This window comes from Nanorana parkeri, unplaced genomic scaffold (genome assembly GCF_000935625.1).
Source record: "Nanorana parkeri isolate BGI_ZX_2015 unplaced genomic scaffold, ASM93562v1 scaffold445, whole genome shotgun sequence".
NCBI lineage: Eukaryota > Metazoa > Chordata > Amphibia > Anura > Dicroglossidae > Nanorana > Nanorana parkeri.
The window spans coordinates 697,831-717,181 of record NW_017306713.1 but is presented as its reverse complement, the minus strand read 5'-3'; the positions used below and the strand labels follow the sequence as shown (position 1 = coordinate 717,181).

The window sequence follows — 19,351 nt, the reverse complement described above, 5'->3', positions numbered from 1 at the left end:
ATTAGATTGGAAAGAGTGGTGTGAACACACTTTGAAGCAGCGGCAGGATGGATTTTGAATGCCCTACTTTCTAAATCATTTTCTTTGCTTGCAGTGCCTTGCAAACACTCAGACCACACTGCAAGCTGCACTTTCAATAATTTTACTTCAATTTTGATGACTGATGCATGCTCCTGGTAAAGAAGGAGTCCTTTGCAGAAATATAAACTTTTTACTGGGGCAATGAATCTTGGAGGGAATGAATGTAAGATTGCAATAGGCACTCCTTGGGAGGTAGACCAATGAGGGTCTACGGGGAGTTATTGGGAATAAGTGCAAAAGATTCAAAACCATGTGTTAACCATGGATAACCTATTTGGCCAAATACCACTAGCAACTCCACCACATAAATATCATTCAAGGATATGATCAGTGTCTACAGATCAGCACAATTTATGAGCCTGGGCTCGGTGTGAACCCAGTGGGCCTAAGTTCACCCAAGCCCACTCAAAACCGTGCCTGACACTCCCCCCCTCTTGGCCCATTCAGTTTCGGTGCGGGCATTACCTGCCCCTTTGTGACGTATAGCAGAGGGACAGGGAATGCACCTCTCTTGACTGGGCCAGTAAAGGGGTGTGTCGGTCACAGTTTTGACTGGCTTCGGGCAAATTGGGTTCACACCAAGTCCAGGTTAGGGTTGCCACCTGTCCCCGATTCGCCTGGTCAGTACGAGTTTTGAGTCCTATGTGTGCTGTTTGCGGGTTTCAGGCCAGGTGAAACCCAGACACAGCACATACAGGGCTCAAATCCCGGACTGTCCAAGGTTCATTACTAATCACCACTCCAGCGTGCGGCCTATTCACATTTTTTATGGACTTCCTTAACCACTTTCGGGCCGCAATAGGTCTATAGACGGCGGCCCGCAGAAGTGGTTAAAACAAGAATACGGCTGCTGCAGCAGCAGCCATGTTCTTGGTATCGCTTTTAAAAGCAGGCGATTGCTGTTAATGTACAAGCGATCTGGCGTCTGTACAGCCACCGGATCGTTTGTAGCGTGCGCTGCTCCTCCCTCCCCCGCCGTTGGCTTTCCCGGACACCGTTGTACCCGGGTGGGTCTCCCCGCTGATCTCTCCTCCGATCACTGGACCCGGACGTGATTTGTATTACATCACTTCCAGTGTCACTCTTACAGTCTCCGGCTCTTAGAGCCAGGAGATGAAGCTGGGGAAGCAGATCTCGGCTTCCTTAGCTTCGTTGGGATCCCTAAGTGACATTAGGGGTCCCAGGGGGGAAAGACCCCTGATGTCTCCATAAAGAGGACCTGTCACACCCTATCTGCTGTCACATAAGGTGCTTGTTAGGCCCCCAAGTGATAGCAATAGGGTTAGTGTAAAAAAAAAGGTTTTTAAAAATTATGAAAGTGAAAGTAACATAAAAGAAATATAAAAAAATGCAAAACAATTTTTTTTAGGTCCCCCGCCCCCCACATACACATGCAATTTGCGTTGGTGAGCCTACGAGCAAAAACGACAATTGCGCTACACATGTTACATATCGCCGCGAACGTCGGAGAGCAATAATTCTAGGGCCATCAATTACTGTTAGCACTAAGCTGATGAGCGGTAAAAGTGTTTAAAATGTTCCTTATGGGAAATTTTGAGTATTGACTTTTTTTGTGGCTTCATGGGCGAACACAATTTTAAGGCTCGACATGTTTGGTATCTATTTACCAGGCGTGATCCCATCTTTCATATTCTACCCAAAAATTGGGTATTATATTCTGTTTCTGTGCACTAAATTAAAAATGTTGTTTATTTTTCTAAAAATACGGGTTTGATAAACATTTGCGCAAAAACCGTGCGATATAAAAATTGCAACTAGCATTTTTTTATTTTACAGGGCCTCTGCTTTCAGAGCATATACAATTGTTTGGGGGTTTGAAGCTGTTTTCTAGCCAAAAATTTATATTTTATCATGTGTGCGCAAATCGTAAGAAAATGCCCCGGACAGCAAGTGGTTAACACAAGTTCACGTACATTCAATAATTCAGCGCAAAAGTGTGAATGGGCCCAAAGCAGTGCACAAATAAACAATTGTGCTATTCACATTGCTCACTAATTCAGGCACGTTTTAAAGGAAACCCATACTAAGGGTTTTATTTATGTAGGATGCCATTTTGGAATTTAAAAATTTGAGGTGCCTGGCTGTCTCTGAGTGACTGACGTGAAACAAGCATGCATAAAGCAAAACTCCTGTTCCAGCACGCAAATTATGAAAGCCTTCTGATCAACAGCCAGCTAACATTTTTAAAAGAAAGAGCAATGGAGGCCATTATATTTTCACAATACAAGATTCCTTTAAAAGAAATAGGGAAACCTCTGTAAGCAAATTCTGCACTTTGCAGTGTGTGCAATGACGTGACTTAGCAATTACAACCCTCAAACACGCCTCCATTTCCACTAACAGCAATATGGCGCAGCCACAGGTCGAAATCTCGTGATACCATAACATTTGTTCACGCTCCGACTCTCTTGCCGTTACTTATTCTCTATGGTGGGCACTCGCCATATTGTATAGCTCTATGGTTCCGCTTTGTCGACGTGTGGGTATGTTTCTCTATGGTGGACCCTCTTCATACTGTAAAGCTCTATGGTTCCGCTTTGTTAACGCGTAGGTATGCTTCTTGGATGACGTCATTTTGGACGAACAGGAAGTGCTTTAGACACGTGTGGTGTGTGAAGAAGAAAATACGAGATGTCTGCCCTGGACAGAGTAATGTAAGTAGTGGACGTCTCTGGGTATACATATCTACCGGGTTCATTATGTGTACAGCTCATCGTGACCTATTTCATCCCTTTATTGTACTTTTATATCAAGAAGAGAACTGTACTGCAGTAGTATAGCATAGGCACCAATAAGCCAGATGAGTGCTCACTTATCGCAACGACTTTGTCATGTGGTAATGCGCTAGTTGAATGTTAATAAAGAACGCATTATAACGTGAAGAAACGTCCAAGTGCTTCCTTACAGTTCCTGGATCTCGTATGATCTCCAGCAATGAAATACTCCTGTAAAAGTAGCAAGTTTAGCCAATATGAAGCCCAGCAATTTGGTATCACTTCTTTTGCTGCAAACCTGAGCAACTCAAACTGAATGAGTTGCAGCAGGTGGCGGAGCTAACTGGTTAAAGATATTAACCCTTGCAGGTAGGCTACCCTCACACTGGAACTTTTAATGCTTGTTTTTGTCTAGGTGCTAAAAAAAAAAAGTTATACTCTTCACACCATCCTGCTTCTGTCATCAAGCGAAGCGTGTCTGCTCCTCCACTGCACAGGTGGAATGCTCCTCGGCGTCCGTCTATACAGTGTATAGAGCATGATGACACCAGTATAATTAGACGGCTGCAGCACAGGGGTAGAGATGCTGGAGACACTGGTCTAAGAACAAGTCGGCTCGCATGGTCTAGTGCAGGGGTAGGCAACCTTGGCTCTCCAGCTGTGCTGAAACTACAAATCCCATAAGGCATTGCAAGCCACAGGCATGACTCCCTGAGGCAGAAGCATGGTGGTTATTTGTAGTTCCAGCACAGCTGGAGAGCCAGGGTTGCCTACCCCTGGTCTAGTGAGTGTAACTTTGTTTCTTTTTAGTGGGGTAGCCCCACAGCAAGGGTTAATATAAAATTTTTCTGGAGTTCTTTAAAGAGGAATTCTGGGGGAAATTAATATTAACCCCCACTAAAAAGAAGGAAAAAAAAGTTATACTAACCAGACCATACGAGCCGGCTTGTTTTTAGACCGATGTCTCAGCGCACACACACACTGCCCTGCGCATGTGTTTATTCACACACGGGCAACAGGGTTGGTTTCAATTTTTTTTTCTTTATTCTTTTTTTACTTTTTATCACTTATTTATTTTTAACTTTTTTTTAAATTTGTATTATCTTTTTCTTTTTTTTTTTTTTAGTTTGTATTTATTTTTTACTTGCAGCTTATTACAAGTGATCTCAGACCCCATTCACACTGAGCGATTTGTAGCCTGATTTCAGCTCCAAAATCGCTCAAATATCAGCTCTATGTAGCGTGTCCAATGCATTTCAATGGAGCTGTTCACATCTCAAAGCTCAATGTTGCCTGTAGCTTGTAGCTCGAACATGACCTATTTTTCGGCGGATTTTGTGCAATTTGCCCCAATAGACTTTAATGGTGTAGCAACATTGTCGCGCTACAGAAGTGTCACTTTTGCACAGAAATATAAGAAGGCAAGAATGATGTAACATCTAGACCACTTTTGATTGGTTACGGCTAGGGATGCGCCGATACCGAGTATTTGGGCGACTACTTGTACTCGCCCAAACGCTCCGATGCCTAGCCCGATACTTCCTGTATCAGGAAGCCGGGCAGTGCGTCATTACACACTGCCCAGTTCCCTGATTGGCTGGGAAGCGGCTCCATGATCTCTCGTCACTTGTTATGCGCTGCCCGGCTTCCTGATTGGTCAAAAAGCTGGCCAATCAGGAAGCTGGGCGCCGTATAATGACGCAGCGCCCGGCATTCTGATTGGCCGGGAAGCCGGCTTCATGCTCCCTCGTCATCTTATGACGAGGGAGCATGGAGCCGGCCAATCAGAAAGAAAGGTGCCGCATCATTACACGGCGCTTGGCTTCCATAATTGGCCAGCAAGACGGCTCTGGCTGGGTACCAGAGGAAGGCCGCTCCTGGCTGGAGAGGCCCCTGGGGTAGAAGTGAGAGGGGACAGACTTACTTGTAAATCGGGAAGCCGGGTGGCGAGTCTTTACACGCTGCCCGACTTCCCGGCTAATCAGGAAGCCAGGTGGCGAGTCATTACACTTCTGTTACTCGGTAATTGGAAAAAAATTATCGGTACTCATACTCAGTACCAAAATACCGGTATCAGTGCATCCCTAGTTACAGCCCAATGTAGCCGCTACAAAGTCCCTGCGAAAAGTCGCGCAACAAAATGTGCACTGTAGCTCAACCTAGCTCAATGTCGCTCAGCTAAAAATCGTGCTGAATGTAGCTCAGTGTGAATGTGGTCTCAGCGACATTGGCAAGATCACTTGTACAAAATGAGCAGCGGTTGAGAGTTTGGTTTAAGAGCTATAATAAGCACACTGGCAACATTGACAGTTGGCACGCCTTGAAAGTAACTGTTTTGAGACTGTCAAGTTTAACAAAGTTTTCAAGAAATAGTCAAGCAACTGCCATTTTCAGGAGCCGCAGTGTGGTTACTTCCCACATTTTTTCTTAGTAGAAATGTCCTTTTAAGGGAGCGTTTGAACGGGTTTAATGAAAGAGTATCTTTTGCTGACATTCCCCTTTCTGTTTCAGAAAGCCTAAAACAAGGAGATCAAAGAGATTCTTGGAACAGAGGGGACCCAAACTTAATGAAAATGACAAAAGTGCTATGCTCATCAAAGGAGGCAATGCTAGCAATACTGTGACACAAGCCCTAAAGGATCTGGTAAGAACGGCCAATTTACTTTCACATTGTCATAAGCAATTCTCTTTAAAACTTTACATTTTTTCCCCTGCAGAATTACCATGGCAGTTAGGTTTCATTTAGGTCATGTAGCTGTTTCATACTGTCAGAGAACTGTCAGTATAGTAAGGACACTCAATATGTTCCAGAACTACAATGCTGGTACCAAGTGGTCATTGAATCTACCTTTACACCTCACTAAGGTGCCTCAAATACTGGTGTGCCTACAATGTAGCTCTGGAGCCTGTTTAGTACCCATATGGTTCTGAATGATGTAACTTTGTGCAACTTATTTTTTGGTTATTAACCACTTGCCGCCCGGCGGGCGGACGGGCGCCTTCTAGATGCGTGTAGGCGTTTTAAAACGTCCTTGTACCCATGCGCACGAGCGGGAAATTGACAGAATTTAAAACAATGGCCAGCGATGCCTGTTAACATACAAGCAGTCCGGCGGCTGGAGAGCCTTCGGATCACTTGAATGTTGTGCCTCCGTGTGTCCCGGGCTCCCTGTGCTCCGTACGGGCCTGGGACTGGGTTGGCGGTTCTGTGACCAGAGATGAGAGGCAAATCAATACATCAGCTCCTTTGGGGATCCCTTGGTGACATTAGGGGTCTTAAAGACCCCTGATGTCTCCATAAAGAGGACCTGTCATTGTAATTTGATATCGCATAGTGGGCTGTGTCCAGGCACAGGCTGGGGGAGGGACAAGTGAGTAAAGGTGCCCATACACTGCACGATTATCGTACGATAATCGTATGCGATCAGTTTTTCGTACGATAATCGAGCAGTGTGAACGGAGACGTGCGACCGTTTCTACTGTACGGTCGCACGTCTTCTGTCGAACCAGCATGTTCGAAAACCAGCCGGGAATCGTACGATTCTCGGCTGGTTAGAACAGTGCTCGGAAGATAAATGCTGAACGGGCCGGTGTGCGCACGCGCACACTGCCCGTTCAGCATTGCGGTCATCGGAAGCCCGCCCCTCAGGGGGGTGGGCTTGCGATGATCGAGAGTGCGATCTGCCTGTCCAAGATAGGCAGATCATACGTTTTTTTTAATCCCTTTACAACCATCGCAAGACTAAAGTCTTGCGATGGTTGTAGAGTGTATGGCCACCTTTAGAGTTACTTAACTGTAGCAGAGAAAAATCTCCTGCCCTGCCAGACAGGGCTGTGCTTTGTGGCAGAGCTGCATAAATCTTAGGATTGGATAGACAGCAATACCAATTCTATTGGCAGGTAAAAACAGCTCTCTCATATGTATTTCATCTGAATGTTTAGCTAATTGCCTGGAGTTCAGCTTTAGGTCTCGTTCACACCTAGGCGTATTGCATATGCGCGTCTGTCGCGCGTTTTTTTACGGCGATTTGCGGTAAAAAAAAGTTGCGCGACAAACGCGCGTTTCCGAAGGCTACTTGGCTGTATCCCAATGGAAATGAGCAACAAAACGGCCCAAAGTAGTACCTGTACCTTTTCAGGCGTGGGCCATTTTGTAGCGCGTTAGGGACGGGCGGAAATACGCCAAGGTGGGAACGAGACCATTGAATACAATGGGATTTCTATTTTTGAGCGTTTTGTAGAGCGTTCGTCGAGCGTAGACCGCGCTACAAAACGTTCAGGTGTGAACGAGGGCTTAAGGTCCGCATAAGAAAATGGAAGTAATACTTTGTTTTGTTTAGTCAGGTAAATATAACATATTGCATAATACTGTCATATCCTGTAGTCTTCTAGCCAGCCAGTCAGTAGGTGGCACTGTAGTCTCCAATACAAATAGGTTATATCAGCCCTTATTTCTTCTAAAAGAAGCCTGTTTGCATCACAACAGTGACCCATACCTTTATCAGACAGCTAACAGTACAAGGTATTAATCAAAGGCAGCTGCAAAGCAAATCTTGAAATCCTTTGTTCTGTATTAAATGTGTATTTGTAGCATAGCTTTTTGTGCATGTATGTACAGTCGTGGCCAAAGGTTTTGAGAATGACACTATATGTCACTCCTATTATCATGGCCAGCATTTAACTTTTCAGCTTTTATTGTTTAACATTCTCTAGAAAGATAAGTGGGGTCTCATTGGTTGCCATGAATAATTTTTCATTCGATTTGTATAAATCCACCCACTATACCTCCGGCTAATACCAGCAGGAAATATATGTTCTATACAAAAATTCTTAGCTATCGTGTCTAGAATGTCTATCTTTTAAAATGAGAACTATGTTAATTAACATTGAACTACTTTAATAAATGACTCTTACTGTTTTAAGAATTGAGTTTTTGCACCTACCTGATTAATTACTTGCATGGTAATTTTTTGTTGCTTTTATTTATTTCACTTTTCAGCATTCTTTAAAAAAGCCATCTTGTGTCTTATATAAAAAGTAAGTAGTATTTATTTTATTAAATGGCATAGTTTCTGAAACAATAAAGAAAAAAAATTCTACTTCTGACCTTTAGGCTGTAAAGGTTAACCTGGTTGTAAATCAGACACTTTCTATATCTGTAGATGGGCAATTTATGATTCTGTATAATCCATGTATATGTGGATTATAAAAATAAAGAATTAAAAAGTAACATTTTGGCTGGCTCTATATACAAAACGTGTTAAAGAAGACCTTTTTAACAGAAAGAGTTTTTATTCAGTATTTAACAGAGACATTTGTATGAACTCATGCAGTGATGCTACCCCTGCACTGCAAGGGTTAAGTGTTAATTTTCTTCCCTGGAAAAAAATGAACAGAGTTATACTCGCCTGATACTCGGAGCCGGCTTGTTAGTCCGGTCCGTGGATCCTCTCTTCCCCCTACGTTTCAGTGGTCTAAGGTCCTTGAGCCATCATGTTCTATAACCATGTTTGGGACATAAGGATGCAAGGGACATACCATCGCTGCACCGGAGAAGGAGACAGGCTGGAGGGAACGCGGTCAAAGCCAGCTACCTCCGAGGTTGGGCGAGAATAGCTTTGTTATTCCTCCCTAGACCAAAACAAGCGCTTAACCCTGGAGTTCTGCTGTAAGAAAAATGTTTTTCTAGTTAAAGGACAGTTCTTCTGCATGCCAAAAAACAATTATCAAATAAATTCTAGTGGCTTATTATGACCACTGTTTTTTGGTTTTGTTTTCGTTTTTTATGTGTATGCTTTCTTTTCTTTTTTTTCTGTCCCTGCAGGGAAGGGGGCAAAGTGCTGCAAGTATACAGTGCCAGCATCTAGTGGCAGCTGCACATACCTTCCAAACCCTGCTGCCACAGACATTATGACCGTTAAGATCTGGCGCTTCCAGCCCCAACCTCACACGGTCCTTTTGGCCATCACTTTGAGATAATGGCTATATTACCTGCTGCATGTTTAGCTGTACTGTCACTTGAATTGTGCTCTGTCTCTCTTCCCTCGGCATCAGGTACAGACCTATTGACCTACACCTATTGATTCCAATGCAAAGCAGCCTTCAGGAATAGCCAGCACCTTATCAAAACACTGCTTGCTCTCTGAAAATGGTCACCAGAATCTACAGTGACAGCTCTTTCCACTCTCTGCCTCAATGGACCTGTACTGCAGGCAATATGCATACTGTCACTGCTGACAATATAAAAAGATATAATGTGGCTGGCCTGCTGATCCAGTAACTTATTTGAATCACTGACCTGAAACAAACATGCAGATCAGGAGCGCTCTCTTCACTTGCTCCATGCTTGCCAGAGGCATGTGGGTAACAAGCACTTTGATAAGTTTGCAATTTAGCAAATTGACCTTCTCCACTCTATCTTAAAGTAGTTCCTAAGAACAGGCACCACCTTCATCCAGAAAAGCCCACACTGTGTCCCATTTTTAAAGTTACTTTCACTTTGCTGCGGAACGATAGTGCTGTGCCCCCCCCTCGCCACACTTCACAGTGTGCCTTGCAGGCAAAAAGGCTAGTGATTGATCAAACTTTCTATCATACAGGCCTTCTTTATTTCTTCTTATCTAATCACTTAGTATGTTTTGTTTAGAAAAAATATGACAAGACCCTTTGAAGATCAGACATCAGTGGTAAGCTTCAAGAAAATGTGTAAATATATGGGATGTGACCTTTATTAATGTCCTTGTTCTATGAAAGTCTATCAAAATGAAATCTAATACAGTTTACTAGTGTTTAGATGTTGTGTTGGCTGCATTCGTATTTTTGCTTTCAGGGTTTTCTTTTTTTGTTTCTTTGGTGATCCTGCCAGTAGCTCGCTTCCTGTCCTAGTGTGCCAACACTCACCAGCTGTACTGTATCTATAGAGGAGCAGCTTTGTTAACCAAGGCTGCTCTCCTGGTTTTGACTACAAAACACTTAACCTTCTTCACATCTCAATAATTTAGAGGGATGTTTTGTAGCTCACAGAAGAAAACTGATAAGGGTGATAATAACACTACATGGGATTTCAGTGGAGCACAGGTGGAGTGCGAAGAATTTTAGGTGCTCAAAGCATTTCTAGAAGGGTTTAAAGAGCCGCTACAGTGCCCTGAGATATACTTTAACTTACACCCTTAAGGCGTTCTGGACGAGCTGCAAAATATTAAAGTAAGCTTTTCATTGTAGCAATAGTTATTTTGGTCCAGTGTAAAAAAAAATGTACAGTCGGACTGCTTGGGATGCCCACTGAAGAACACATAGTTTTTAGGCCAAGTATAAATATTGTGTTCAAAAGCTTTATCATATGAAAAAGCTGTTTGCAGCATTCCCACCCATTATACATAGGCTGCCAGGTTTAAATCAAAATAAATACTGGGAAATAAAGTGAACTTGTTGGCTGATCTCACCTTATAAAGTGACCCCAGGTTTATAAAGTCAGTAAATCCAGTCACCTGCTCACTGCCTTGTTTTATCTACAGAGCACCTGAGCACTCTGTTTATCAAGCACATGGCTTACTGGTTGATCACTCTCCTACCTCTTCATGCCCGCCATATTATTTTATTGGCAGTTAAATGTAATTCGCAGTGTCTCCTCCCCCACACCACCCTTTTCCTGTATGGCCCTACCCAGGATCCCAGTGAGAGACAGCATTGCCTGAATGGAGATGGCCATTGCTGGGCTCTTTTATATGTGTAGAGTAGACACCCATACAATCAAAGATCACGTTAAAATCTTTAAAAAAAATAATGAAGTAACTGTGTTCTTCTGTTATTGTGTATGCATCAGGAATTTTTCTCGAAGAAATCAGACTGCTCGCTCTTTGTGTTTGGTTCCCATAACAAGAAACGCCCAAACAACCTGATCTTTGGTGAGGTTATATGCTGTGCTCTCTAATATTTGTTTTTAATTTAAAAATGATTTCTTATTCTATTGTGCAGTATATGTACTGTAAGATTATTGAAAGGCATTATGTGCAAATTGTACAGGATTGCAGCTCTGGAACATCAATCCATTGTGTAGTGTTTACAGAAGGAAGATACAGGATTATATGTAGTCAATAAAAAAATATATTTGCAACATTTAAATGCAACATGAAAAGGTACCATACATTTGTTAAAATGCATGATGGCATGTGCAGCAAACAATTAATAACTGTTCAACCATCATATATGTTTGTTTTTTTGTTTTCAGTATATCTAAACCCAATACTTTGTTCATATTGGATAGAGTAGGGGAGAGTTAAAACCACGTCAGCTTTTTCTTTTTTTTTTATGTAGCTGTGTCTGTGCTTTACTAGGCTTCAAGTACTACTGCAAACCTACAGCTTTATGACTTGATGATAGACTTTTCTGAACCATATCTACCTAATCTATCTATCTAATCTCTCTACCTCAAGCTTTTGTTGCCAGCAGTGTTTGGCTGCCCTGCATTTGCATTAAATTTGTATCTAAAATGAAAAATATTGTCCACATGATGTCTAAAGTGTACACCAGCTTTATGATGATTTCAAGCTGTATTCAACTCTTTGTGCCTTGATGGAATTACAGTATGTTAATGTTTTCTTTTAATGAGACACCACATGCAGTCAATATGCCCCAGTGTATTATGATTTTATGGCAGGAAAGCATTATACAACCATAAGAAACCTCAGTGCTATGTTGTTTCTTTATAGTTGCCAATTACTTAGTGAGACCACAAAGTTCATGTGTTATCACCTGAAGGAGTGTTAGGTTTCCTAGTAAACATTTGTTAAAATGCATGATGGCATGTGCAGCAAGCAATTAATAACAATTCAACCATGCATCTATGTTTTGTTCTTTTGTTTTTAAGTATACCTAAACCCAATACTTTGTTCATATTGGATAGAGTAGGGGAGGGTTAAAACCACATGTCAGCTTTTTCTTTTCTTTTTTTTTTATCAACCTGAAGGAGTGTTAGGTTTCCTAGTAAACACTTTTCAAATGTAAATTGGAAAATTCTACATCTGCTTCCATGGAATTAGTTAATCACTTTTTTTCCCCTTACGAGTAATTTTTGTTTCTTTTGTTTACTAGGTCGTATGTATGATTTCCATGTGCTGGATATGGTTGAGCTAGGAATGGAGAAATATGTGTCCTTAAAGGAGTTTAAGGTACATAGCTTTACTGTGTGTGTCACTGTGTATGTTTGTAACTTTTTTGGGCATAACTTTAATTTTTTAACAACGTTTTTTTTTTTCATTTCAATATTGTAAATTTTGTATTCAGTGTTCCTTTATTAGAATAAATTAACTTAGGTGTGCCATACACCGGGACAATAGAAGAAAGCAATGCCACATACTTCAATATCTGTTATCTCTACCAGATTCTGTAGGCATTTACAAGTAGGCTATAGTGGGAATTCTCAGGGTTTTTTACTTTGTTTCATAGTACAGTATAGAGCCCCAGTGACCAACATGTGGCCTACTGTGTGCAGCCCTCTGTGTCCTTGGCTAGGACTGCAACCTGTGGATTTTGCAGAACTGCAGCGGGCTGCCAGTGCCCCACACTGAAGTAGAGGCAGTCAGATGGAGTGATCTCTACCCACAGTACAAGTATAGTTCTGACCTAGTTAGGGAGAGAGCAGCACGTGCGATCAGGTAAGGTAAAATTTCTCTGTGCAGCCCTGACCACCAATGCTGAGGGGGATTGAAAAAAACACTGCCACTGACCTCCAATGCGGGGAGAGGGGTTTAAAATAACACTGACCACCAATGGTGGAGGTGGGGGTTAAAAATACTGCCACTGATGCCAATGCTTGGAGGAGTTATCATGGTTATTATTGCTGTCACTGACACCAATGTGGGATGTTTTTATTATGTTCACCAACACCCATGCTGGGGGGTTTATTGTCCCCACTGACACCAATGCTGGGGGTCTTTAATGCGTCCACTGCCACCAATGATGACTACAATTTTCTCTTTAGTGTGCATTGTGATACGTTAAAAAAAAATGCACCAGGACCAAAAGTTTTTAACGTTGAGGTATGTTGCATTCAATTTGAATGGGCTACCTAACTTAACACATTGTACCTAAATGCACAAAAATGCATTGCTTATGTGTGGCTCTCTGGAATTGTCAAAGGCCACGTTTGAGGCGCTATAATTTTCAAGTTGACCTCCACTGGTATAGATTATACATCTTCATCTACTGTTACTGCACCCACATGTTAGGTTGTTCTGACATAGCAAACTTCCTGGTGGTGAAGCTTGACAATTTCTCTTTTTTTAAGAAAAATTCCATCAGGGCTGGTGCACACCTAGGTGATTTATGGTGCAGAACACAGATTCACATTGAAGTTAATGAAGGTTGTTCACATCTTTGCGTGGCGCGGGGCGAAATCGCCTGTTGTGCGAAAAGGTGCATTTTTGTCCAGCATAATTAAATACAAAACAGAATCTGGTTGCCATAGGTTTGTATGGGGCCAGGTCCAAAGTACTTTCTTTCTACATTTATGCATTTATGTCTTACAGAATTGCAAATGCCCTGAAGGCACCAAACCTCTGGTGATATTTGCTGGAGATGCATTTGAAATGAATGAAGATTACAGGCGCTTGAAAAGCCTCTTCATAGGTAAAACATTGAATTTAATTGCATAATGAACTTTCAAAAGAAAGAAAAATTAAGGTGATCCCGCATGGCGTTTTTATGAATTATGCCTTTGTTAACACCATGACATTATTGGCTATGATCCAGACTAGGTATTGCTACATAAAATAAGTGTTTACAATGCTGGAGTCAGGTTGTACTGGCTGAAGTAATGCTGTTATTTATTTCTAGACTTCTTTAGAGGACCAACAGTGTCTGGTATACGTCTGGCTGGGTTGGAGCATATATTGCATTTCACAGCAGTGGATGGGAAGATTTATATGCGCAGCTACAAGTAAGTGCTTAATTTACAATTAACTTAAGAAATGTTCCAGGGTAACTTGCCAGGAACATATTGCTGGCATTGGGACTTGACCTAATTCTGTTATCTGGCCCTATTAAAGTCTTTGACGTTAGAGGTGATTTCTCCTCAACGTATAACAATATGGTGTGAAATTTCACCTAATATCTTTAATGCCATTGGAGAGCCAGCTGAAAATGTCTAATTCTGTTTCATCACCTCCTGTTAGAAAGTTACCTAATATTGGTTACCCTGGTTGCAAATAGAGATTTTGAGCACAGTTGAGTTACATGGTGTATTCAGTGAATATTGCTGAATATTTTCAGCATGTTGGTTTTTGCCATGCTTGTCTCATACTGCTTTGAAAATTGGCACAGATGTTTGCAATGTTTTTGCAGCGCTGGTTTTCAATACTATCAAATAATACCAGTTTCTCTATAGGTTGAACTGGATGGACATGTGTCTTTCTTCAACCTGACTAACTATACAACTATTTTTGTGCTAACACTGTCAGATTAGATATGTGAAATTCCCTGGTTGTAGCTTTTGTTAAAGCAGAGGTAAAAAAAAAAACTGGTTCAGAGGTTAGCACTTCTGCCTTGCAGAACTTGGGGGCTCCTGGTTCGAATCCCCATCAGGACATTATCTGCAAGAAGTTTGCTTGTTCTCCCTGTACTTGCGTGGGTTTCCTCCTGGTACTCTGGTTTCCTCCCACACTCCAAAGACATGCTTGAAGGTTAATCGGCACGGTATGTATTCAAGTAAGATAGGGACCTTAGATTGTAAGCTCCTTGCGTGTAAATTGTTGGCGCTGTATAAATACCAATAATAAACACTGGGAGGTAGATATTTTGGCAGAAGAGACACGCAAAGTCTCTTCTAACCAAAAATACTTCCTCTCTCCTCCAGTGATTTTTTTTTCTCCTTGTGTACACTGTACGGCGCATGCATACTTTGTTTCTAAAGTAATTGTATTTTTCCTATAACACTAATAATAATGTTTTTTTTATTTATTTGTGGTGCTAGAGTGTTAATGAAGAAGTCTGGGTGCAGAACCCCCAGGATAGAACTAGAAGAAATGGGACCTTCATTTGATTTTGTGATGAGAAGGACCCACCTTGCTTCTGATGATCTATACAAGCTGGCGATGAAACGTCCTAAAGCCCTGCAGGTAGTTAGTTAGTGTGTGTGTGTGTGTGTGTATATTGTGTATATATCAGAAATCATTTTGATATATCTGGCAATAACTGTAGTGCTAGATGTTGCATGCTCTTTTACATGGAGGATTTGTTAAAAAGAATTAGTTAATTGTTATGTGATTATTCTGATGCATTGCATGTTTTCATTCAGGCAAAGAAGAAGAAAAACATCTCACATGATACTTTTGGTACACAATATGGCCGAATCCACATGCAAAAACAGGATCTGGGTAAATTGCAGACCCGTAAAGTTAAGGCACTGAAGAAGAGGCCAGCAGAGAAGATTACAGAAGCGAGTGAACACAAAAACACGAAAAGGAGGAAAAGCAACTGAATTGGGCTATTGTTAGTATTTCAGGACTGTTGATCCTTTAAGCATGCCTTTTTACAGGACTTATACACTGGGTTAAAGGTTGTATGTCGATGCCAATGCCATTCTAAATGTACAGTTAAAAAAACAGGTCACTTTTTATGATTGAAACTTTACTGGATTCATAGGCTCCACCCTCTGAAAGCAAATTAGGTGAACCTATTTTTGCAAATGTGCATTTTCAAGCACCAGGAGTATACTTATACCCCCTGTTGATCCAGAGGAAGGCAAAAAAAACCCCTATAAAGCATGGTTCAATTTGTTCCAACGGGGAAAAATCCTCCCTGATCCCATAAGGCAATCGGATATTCCCTGGATCAACAATCTCTGATGCTTAATATACCTATAAGAACTCAATATCCAATAATATTCTGTGCATTTAGGAATACATCCAGATTTTTAAATAATTAACTGAGCTGGCTAGATCTTGGTCCCGGGGGAGTCTATTCCACATTTTCACAGCTCTAACTGTGCAGAGTCCTTTCCATATGCAAATGTTAAACCTCTTTTCCTCCAAACGCAAAGAGTACACCTTGAAGAAACTAGTACATATTTGCCATGTGCTTTGGAAGCAGCAATAGTTATTTGTTTCACAAAAGATTCTTGTGCATACAGGGATTATGCTCTCTAGTAGTACAATTTACTATTGCTATTTGTCAGCCTATACTGATCCCCAGTGGCTGTAACGTGATGGAATAACATTATTAGCATGCACTGGCTTCAGTTCTGTTGAAGCTGGTTGATATAAAGTTCCTTCTCCAATTAAAAATTGTATTGGTATTTCTGTTTGTATTTGTGGAACTAGATAGATAAACAAATATAGTCACTAGAGGGCAGTGGATCTCTAGAAAGACCCTTGTCTACATTGTGTCTGTATGCACCCATACCTTAAATTCAGTAGCAGTTAGTTACATGAATAGTGGTGCTTATTTAAAGTGGACTTTTCAGTAACTTTACAATTTTGCATAGCTTAATTGCTGTCACAATATGCATCAATATGTTATTTTGAAAAAAAAGTGGTACCTTTTTATCATTACAAAGCAATCCTTAAACTTTATCAGTGACTTTGCCTAGACTAAGATGATAACCGTGAACACAAAAAAAGAACTTGTATGATTGTGTTATCTCTGAGCCAGCAATTCTGGCCAATTACGTAAATGCTGACCCTGGATGATGCCTGAACAAAGATGACTCCATACTTCTGGAGATAACAGCATTGTCAAGGGAAGTACTGTGATCTCTGTGAGAAGTAATACATACCTGTACATGTTACTTATACACATTACTTGCTATGCATGTACTTACCAGGACAAAAAAGTAAAATCAAATGGAACTACCATCAAATATAAAGGATTATTTGGCCGAAAATAGCACTTTTGGCTAAATGCAGAAAGTGCAATTTTTGTGCAGATACATCGACGCATGCCTGCTTTCTTTCCTCCCCGCTGGGCGCTGCTCTGTGTCCCAGCGGGGAGGAGAGAAAGTGTGACAGCAGAACAGGCACTGCGGGAGGAGAGCGCTGTGAGCGGCCGGCGTCTCTCCTCCCACACCGCTCAGCCTCCTATCACAGTCCGGCAGAGTGGTGTGAGTGCGCAGTTCAGCCTCCTGTGACAGCGTGTCAGAGAGGAGAGCCCTAATATTTCCCCGGAGCACCTAAAAGTAAAGTGAAAAAATTAAAATATTTCCTAAAAAATAAATTAATATAAAAAAATAAAGTTTTAAATAAAATATTAAATTTTAAGAAAAATAAAAATAACATTTTCGGTTTCGGCCTGACATTTTTTTTTAATTTCGGTTTTGAAATTCCCATTTCGGTGAACCTCTGATTTGTAGTTATGGACAAATGCAGATAGGATGATTCGTTCTCTGACTTGTAGCTTGTGAATACTACAGTGTTAAGGTCACAGAATATCAAGGTGACAGTGCTCTGCCTTTTAGGAATTATCGCATCACTTGTTGATGAATGACTGTAAAATTTACAACTAGGACATGTAAATGTCACCTGTTCTGATATATGGGCCCCCTATCAGAATGCAGAATCTCTCATAGGCATGTGACTTATTGAGCAGCCCTCTATCGAGAAAGTGGACTCTGCATGTCTATGCCTTCAGTGTTCTATGGAAATATCAAACATCCCTTAACTGGATTATTTTCCTAGCTCTAGTCATGGGTCAGCTTGCAATCGAATTTCTGAACATGGATGATGAGATTAGGTACAAGACAAAATAGATAACAATACAATAAATTTAATTTGGAGTCTCTACAGTATAATTAGCATTTCCTCTGTTCTGCAACAGTCTTTGGCTGCCTTCGTTGTATCCAGTGTTGACATTTTACAAGGAGATTTCACATAAACAAGTTCTGTACATTGAAATGGCGCTATAGGATGACTTAGCATTTACTGTTTAGATTCTGCCTTCCCTAAACTTCAGCTGTGGGACTGATAACATTAGTCTTACTTAGTTGCATGATAGAAATTAGAATTTTCATCTCATTTGACACCAAAGGATAGTTATGCAAGTGGGCAAAGCAGCTTATTTTGTTTTGGGAACAATAATGACAGCACCAAGACAAGTTTGAACTGGCTACCAAAATCCTGTCTGTTGTTACCGTACAATAATTACACATTATTTTAAAAAAAGTTATAGGCTTGGATATAGACCCATTGTCTCCATGAACCATAAAACATAGAAACATAACAGATTTTAATGTAAGTTTTGCATAGTTCTGTGTGCTTTATTAGGGCCCATTCCCACTATTGCATTGTGGCAATCCACACTTCATGCATTTGTGCAATGTGGTGCCACTCATACTGAATGACACTCCAATGCACCTTTCTTGCATTGCAATGGGCTGCCAGAAATGGTGCATTTTCCCTTTTTTTGGTGCATTAGACATCCCATTCAAATAAATGTGCTGCCTTATCACAACACTCGTTGATGTTTTGCAGTGGTGTGAATGGTCACAGTGACTGTGAGAAGAGCTAAGTGCTGATATAAGCAGCAACACTTTACAGAGAATGCTGAAGCATATCAAAAGTATCCTGCAGGCAGAGCTAGAATAAAGGGGGAAGTTGTCCCTGGGCCTCCATCTTGAGCAGATTGCTGGGGAGGCATCGGTCCTGGTCAGCCTCCGCTGCCATTGATAGTTCAGTGGTAACCCCCCCCCCAGTCATCTCTCTCTCTCCCCCCACCCTTACAGGAACTGATGGGGTGGTAACAGGAGCAGACGAAGTCAATGCGTCAGTGAAAAAAGAGCAGTGTGGGGGCATCACTGTGTTGGTTGATGAATAATCTGAGGTCTTAGGTTTGTTAGGCGGGTGGAACCAGTAAAATCAGCAGTGGAGGCTGGCCAGGCCTAGTCATTAGGCTACTCTCCTCTTCTGTCAGTGCTTTGCATATTCTAATATCATCCATTATTTACATCTGTTTAGTTCCCACAACACTTCAGGCATGATCAAATGAGACCAGCTGGTATATATCCTAAATGTGTACAAAGAGATCTTCTGTATTCATGCCTCATAGCATTCAGCTCTTGTAACCAATAGCATAATCTGGTGCCATACATAAACAGAAAAGCAAAACAAATGACAAACGCACTCAACAATTTGTCACCAATTATACAGTAAGGTGCACACGAAATGGGCTTTAAACAGTAGAAAGGTATTATGGCACACTCACAGGTCAGCATGTAAAAAAAACTTGTCTCACCACCTACATAAACAGAAAACACAGAATGCACTGGCCTTATGAAGTATGAATAGTTGTTCATTCCAAATGAAATAATATAAACATAAAAGATTAGTAAGCATTTAGGAATAATCGCCACATCACAAACATTGGAAGGATAGACTGTTAATGGCTACCACCAGCATCCAACAATTGTTTTAGCTGCTGACAATCCAAAGTTGCCCAGGGCCCTCCAGCAAAGATCTCTGTCTGCCATCTGAGGTGCACCTAGATGCGCAAACCTCTCCTCTTGGTGCAGAGGCTACTGATTGAGAAAAGCCTGTTCCCAAGGCTGT

General features: G+C 41.4%; 1 protein-coding gene across 1 annotated transcript; it reads left to right on the top strand.

Annotated features, from left to right (window-relative positions):
• Positions 1–2,686: 2,686 nt before the first annotated feature.
• RPF2 (ribosome production factor 2 homolog) lies at positions 2,687–15,365 on the top strand. Its single transcript, XM_018560280.1, has 10 exons — positions 2,687–2,756; positions 5,328–5,460; positions 7,816–7,853; positions 9,463–9,502; positions 10,639–10,720; positions 11,907–11,983; positions 13,343–13,442; positions 13,650–13,752; positions 14,785–14,929; positions 15,109–15,365. Exons 1-10 carry the CDS (start codon positions 2,734–2,736, stop codon positions 15,289–15,291), a joined length of 924 nt encoding a protein of 307 aa, XP_018415782.1. The 5' UTR covers positions 2,687–2,733; the 3' UTR covers positions 15,292–15,365.
• The last annotated feature ends 3,986 nt before the right edge of the window (positions 15,366–19,351 follow it).

Coding starts and splice junctions, on each gene's coding strand:
- RPF2 (XM_018560280.1), top strand. CDS start 2,734: ATGTCTGCCCTGGACAGAGTAAT. Junction 13,443..13,649: donor CTTGAAAAGCCTCTTCATAG/GTAAAACATTGA, acceptor ATTTATTTCTAG/ACTTCTTTAGAGGACCAACA. Junction 13,753..14,784: donor ATTTATATGCGCAGCTACAA/GTAAGTGCTTAA, acceptor TTGTGGTGCTAG/AGTGTTAATGAAGAAGTCTG.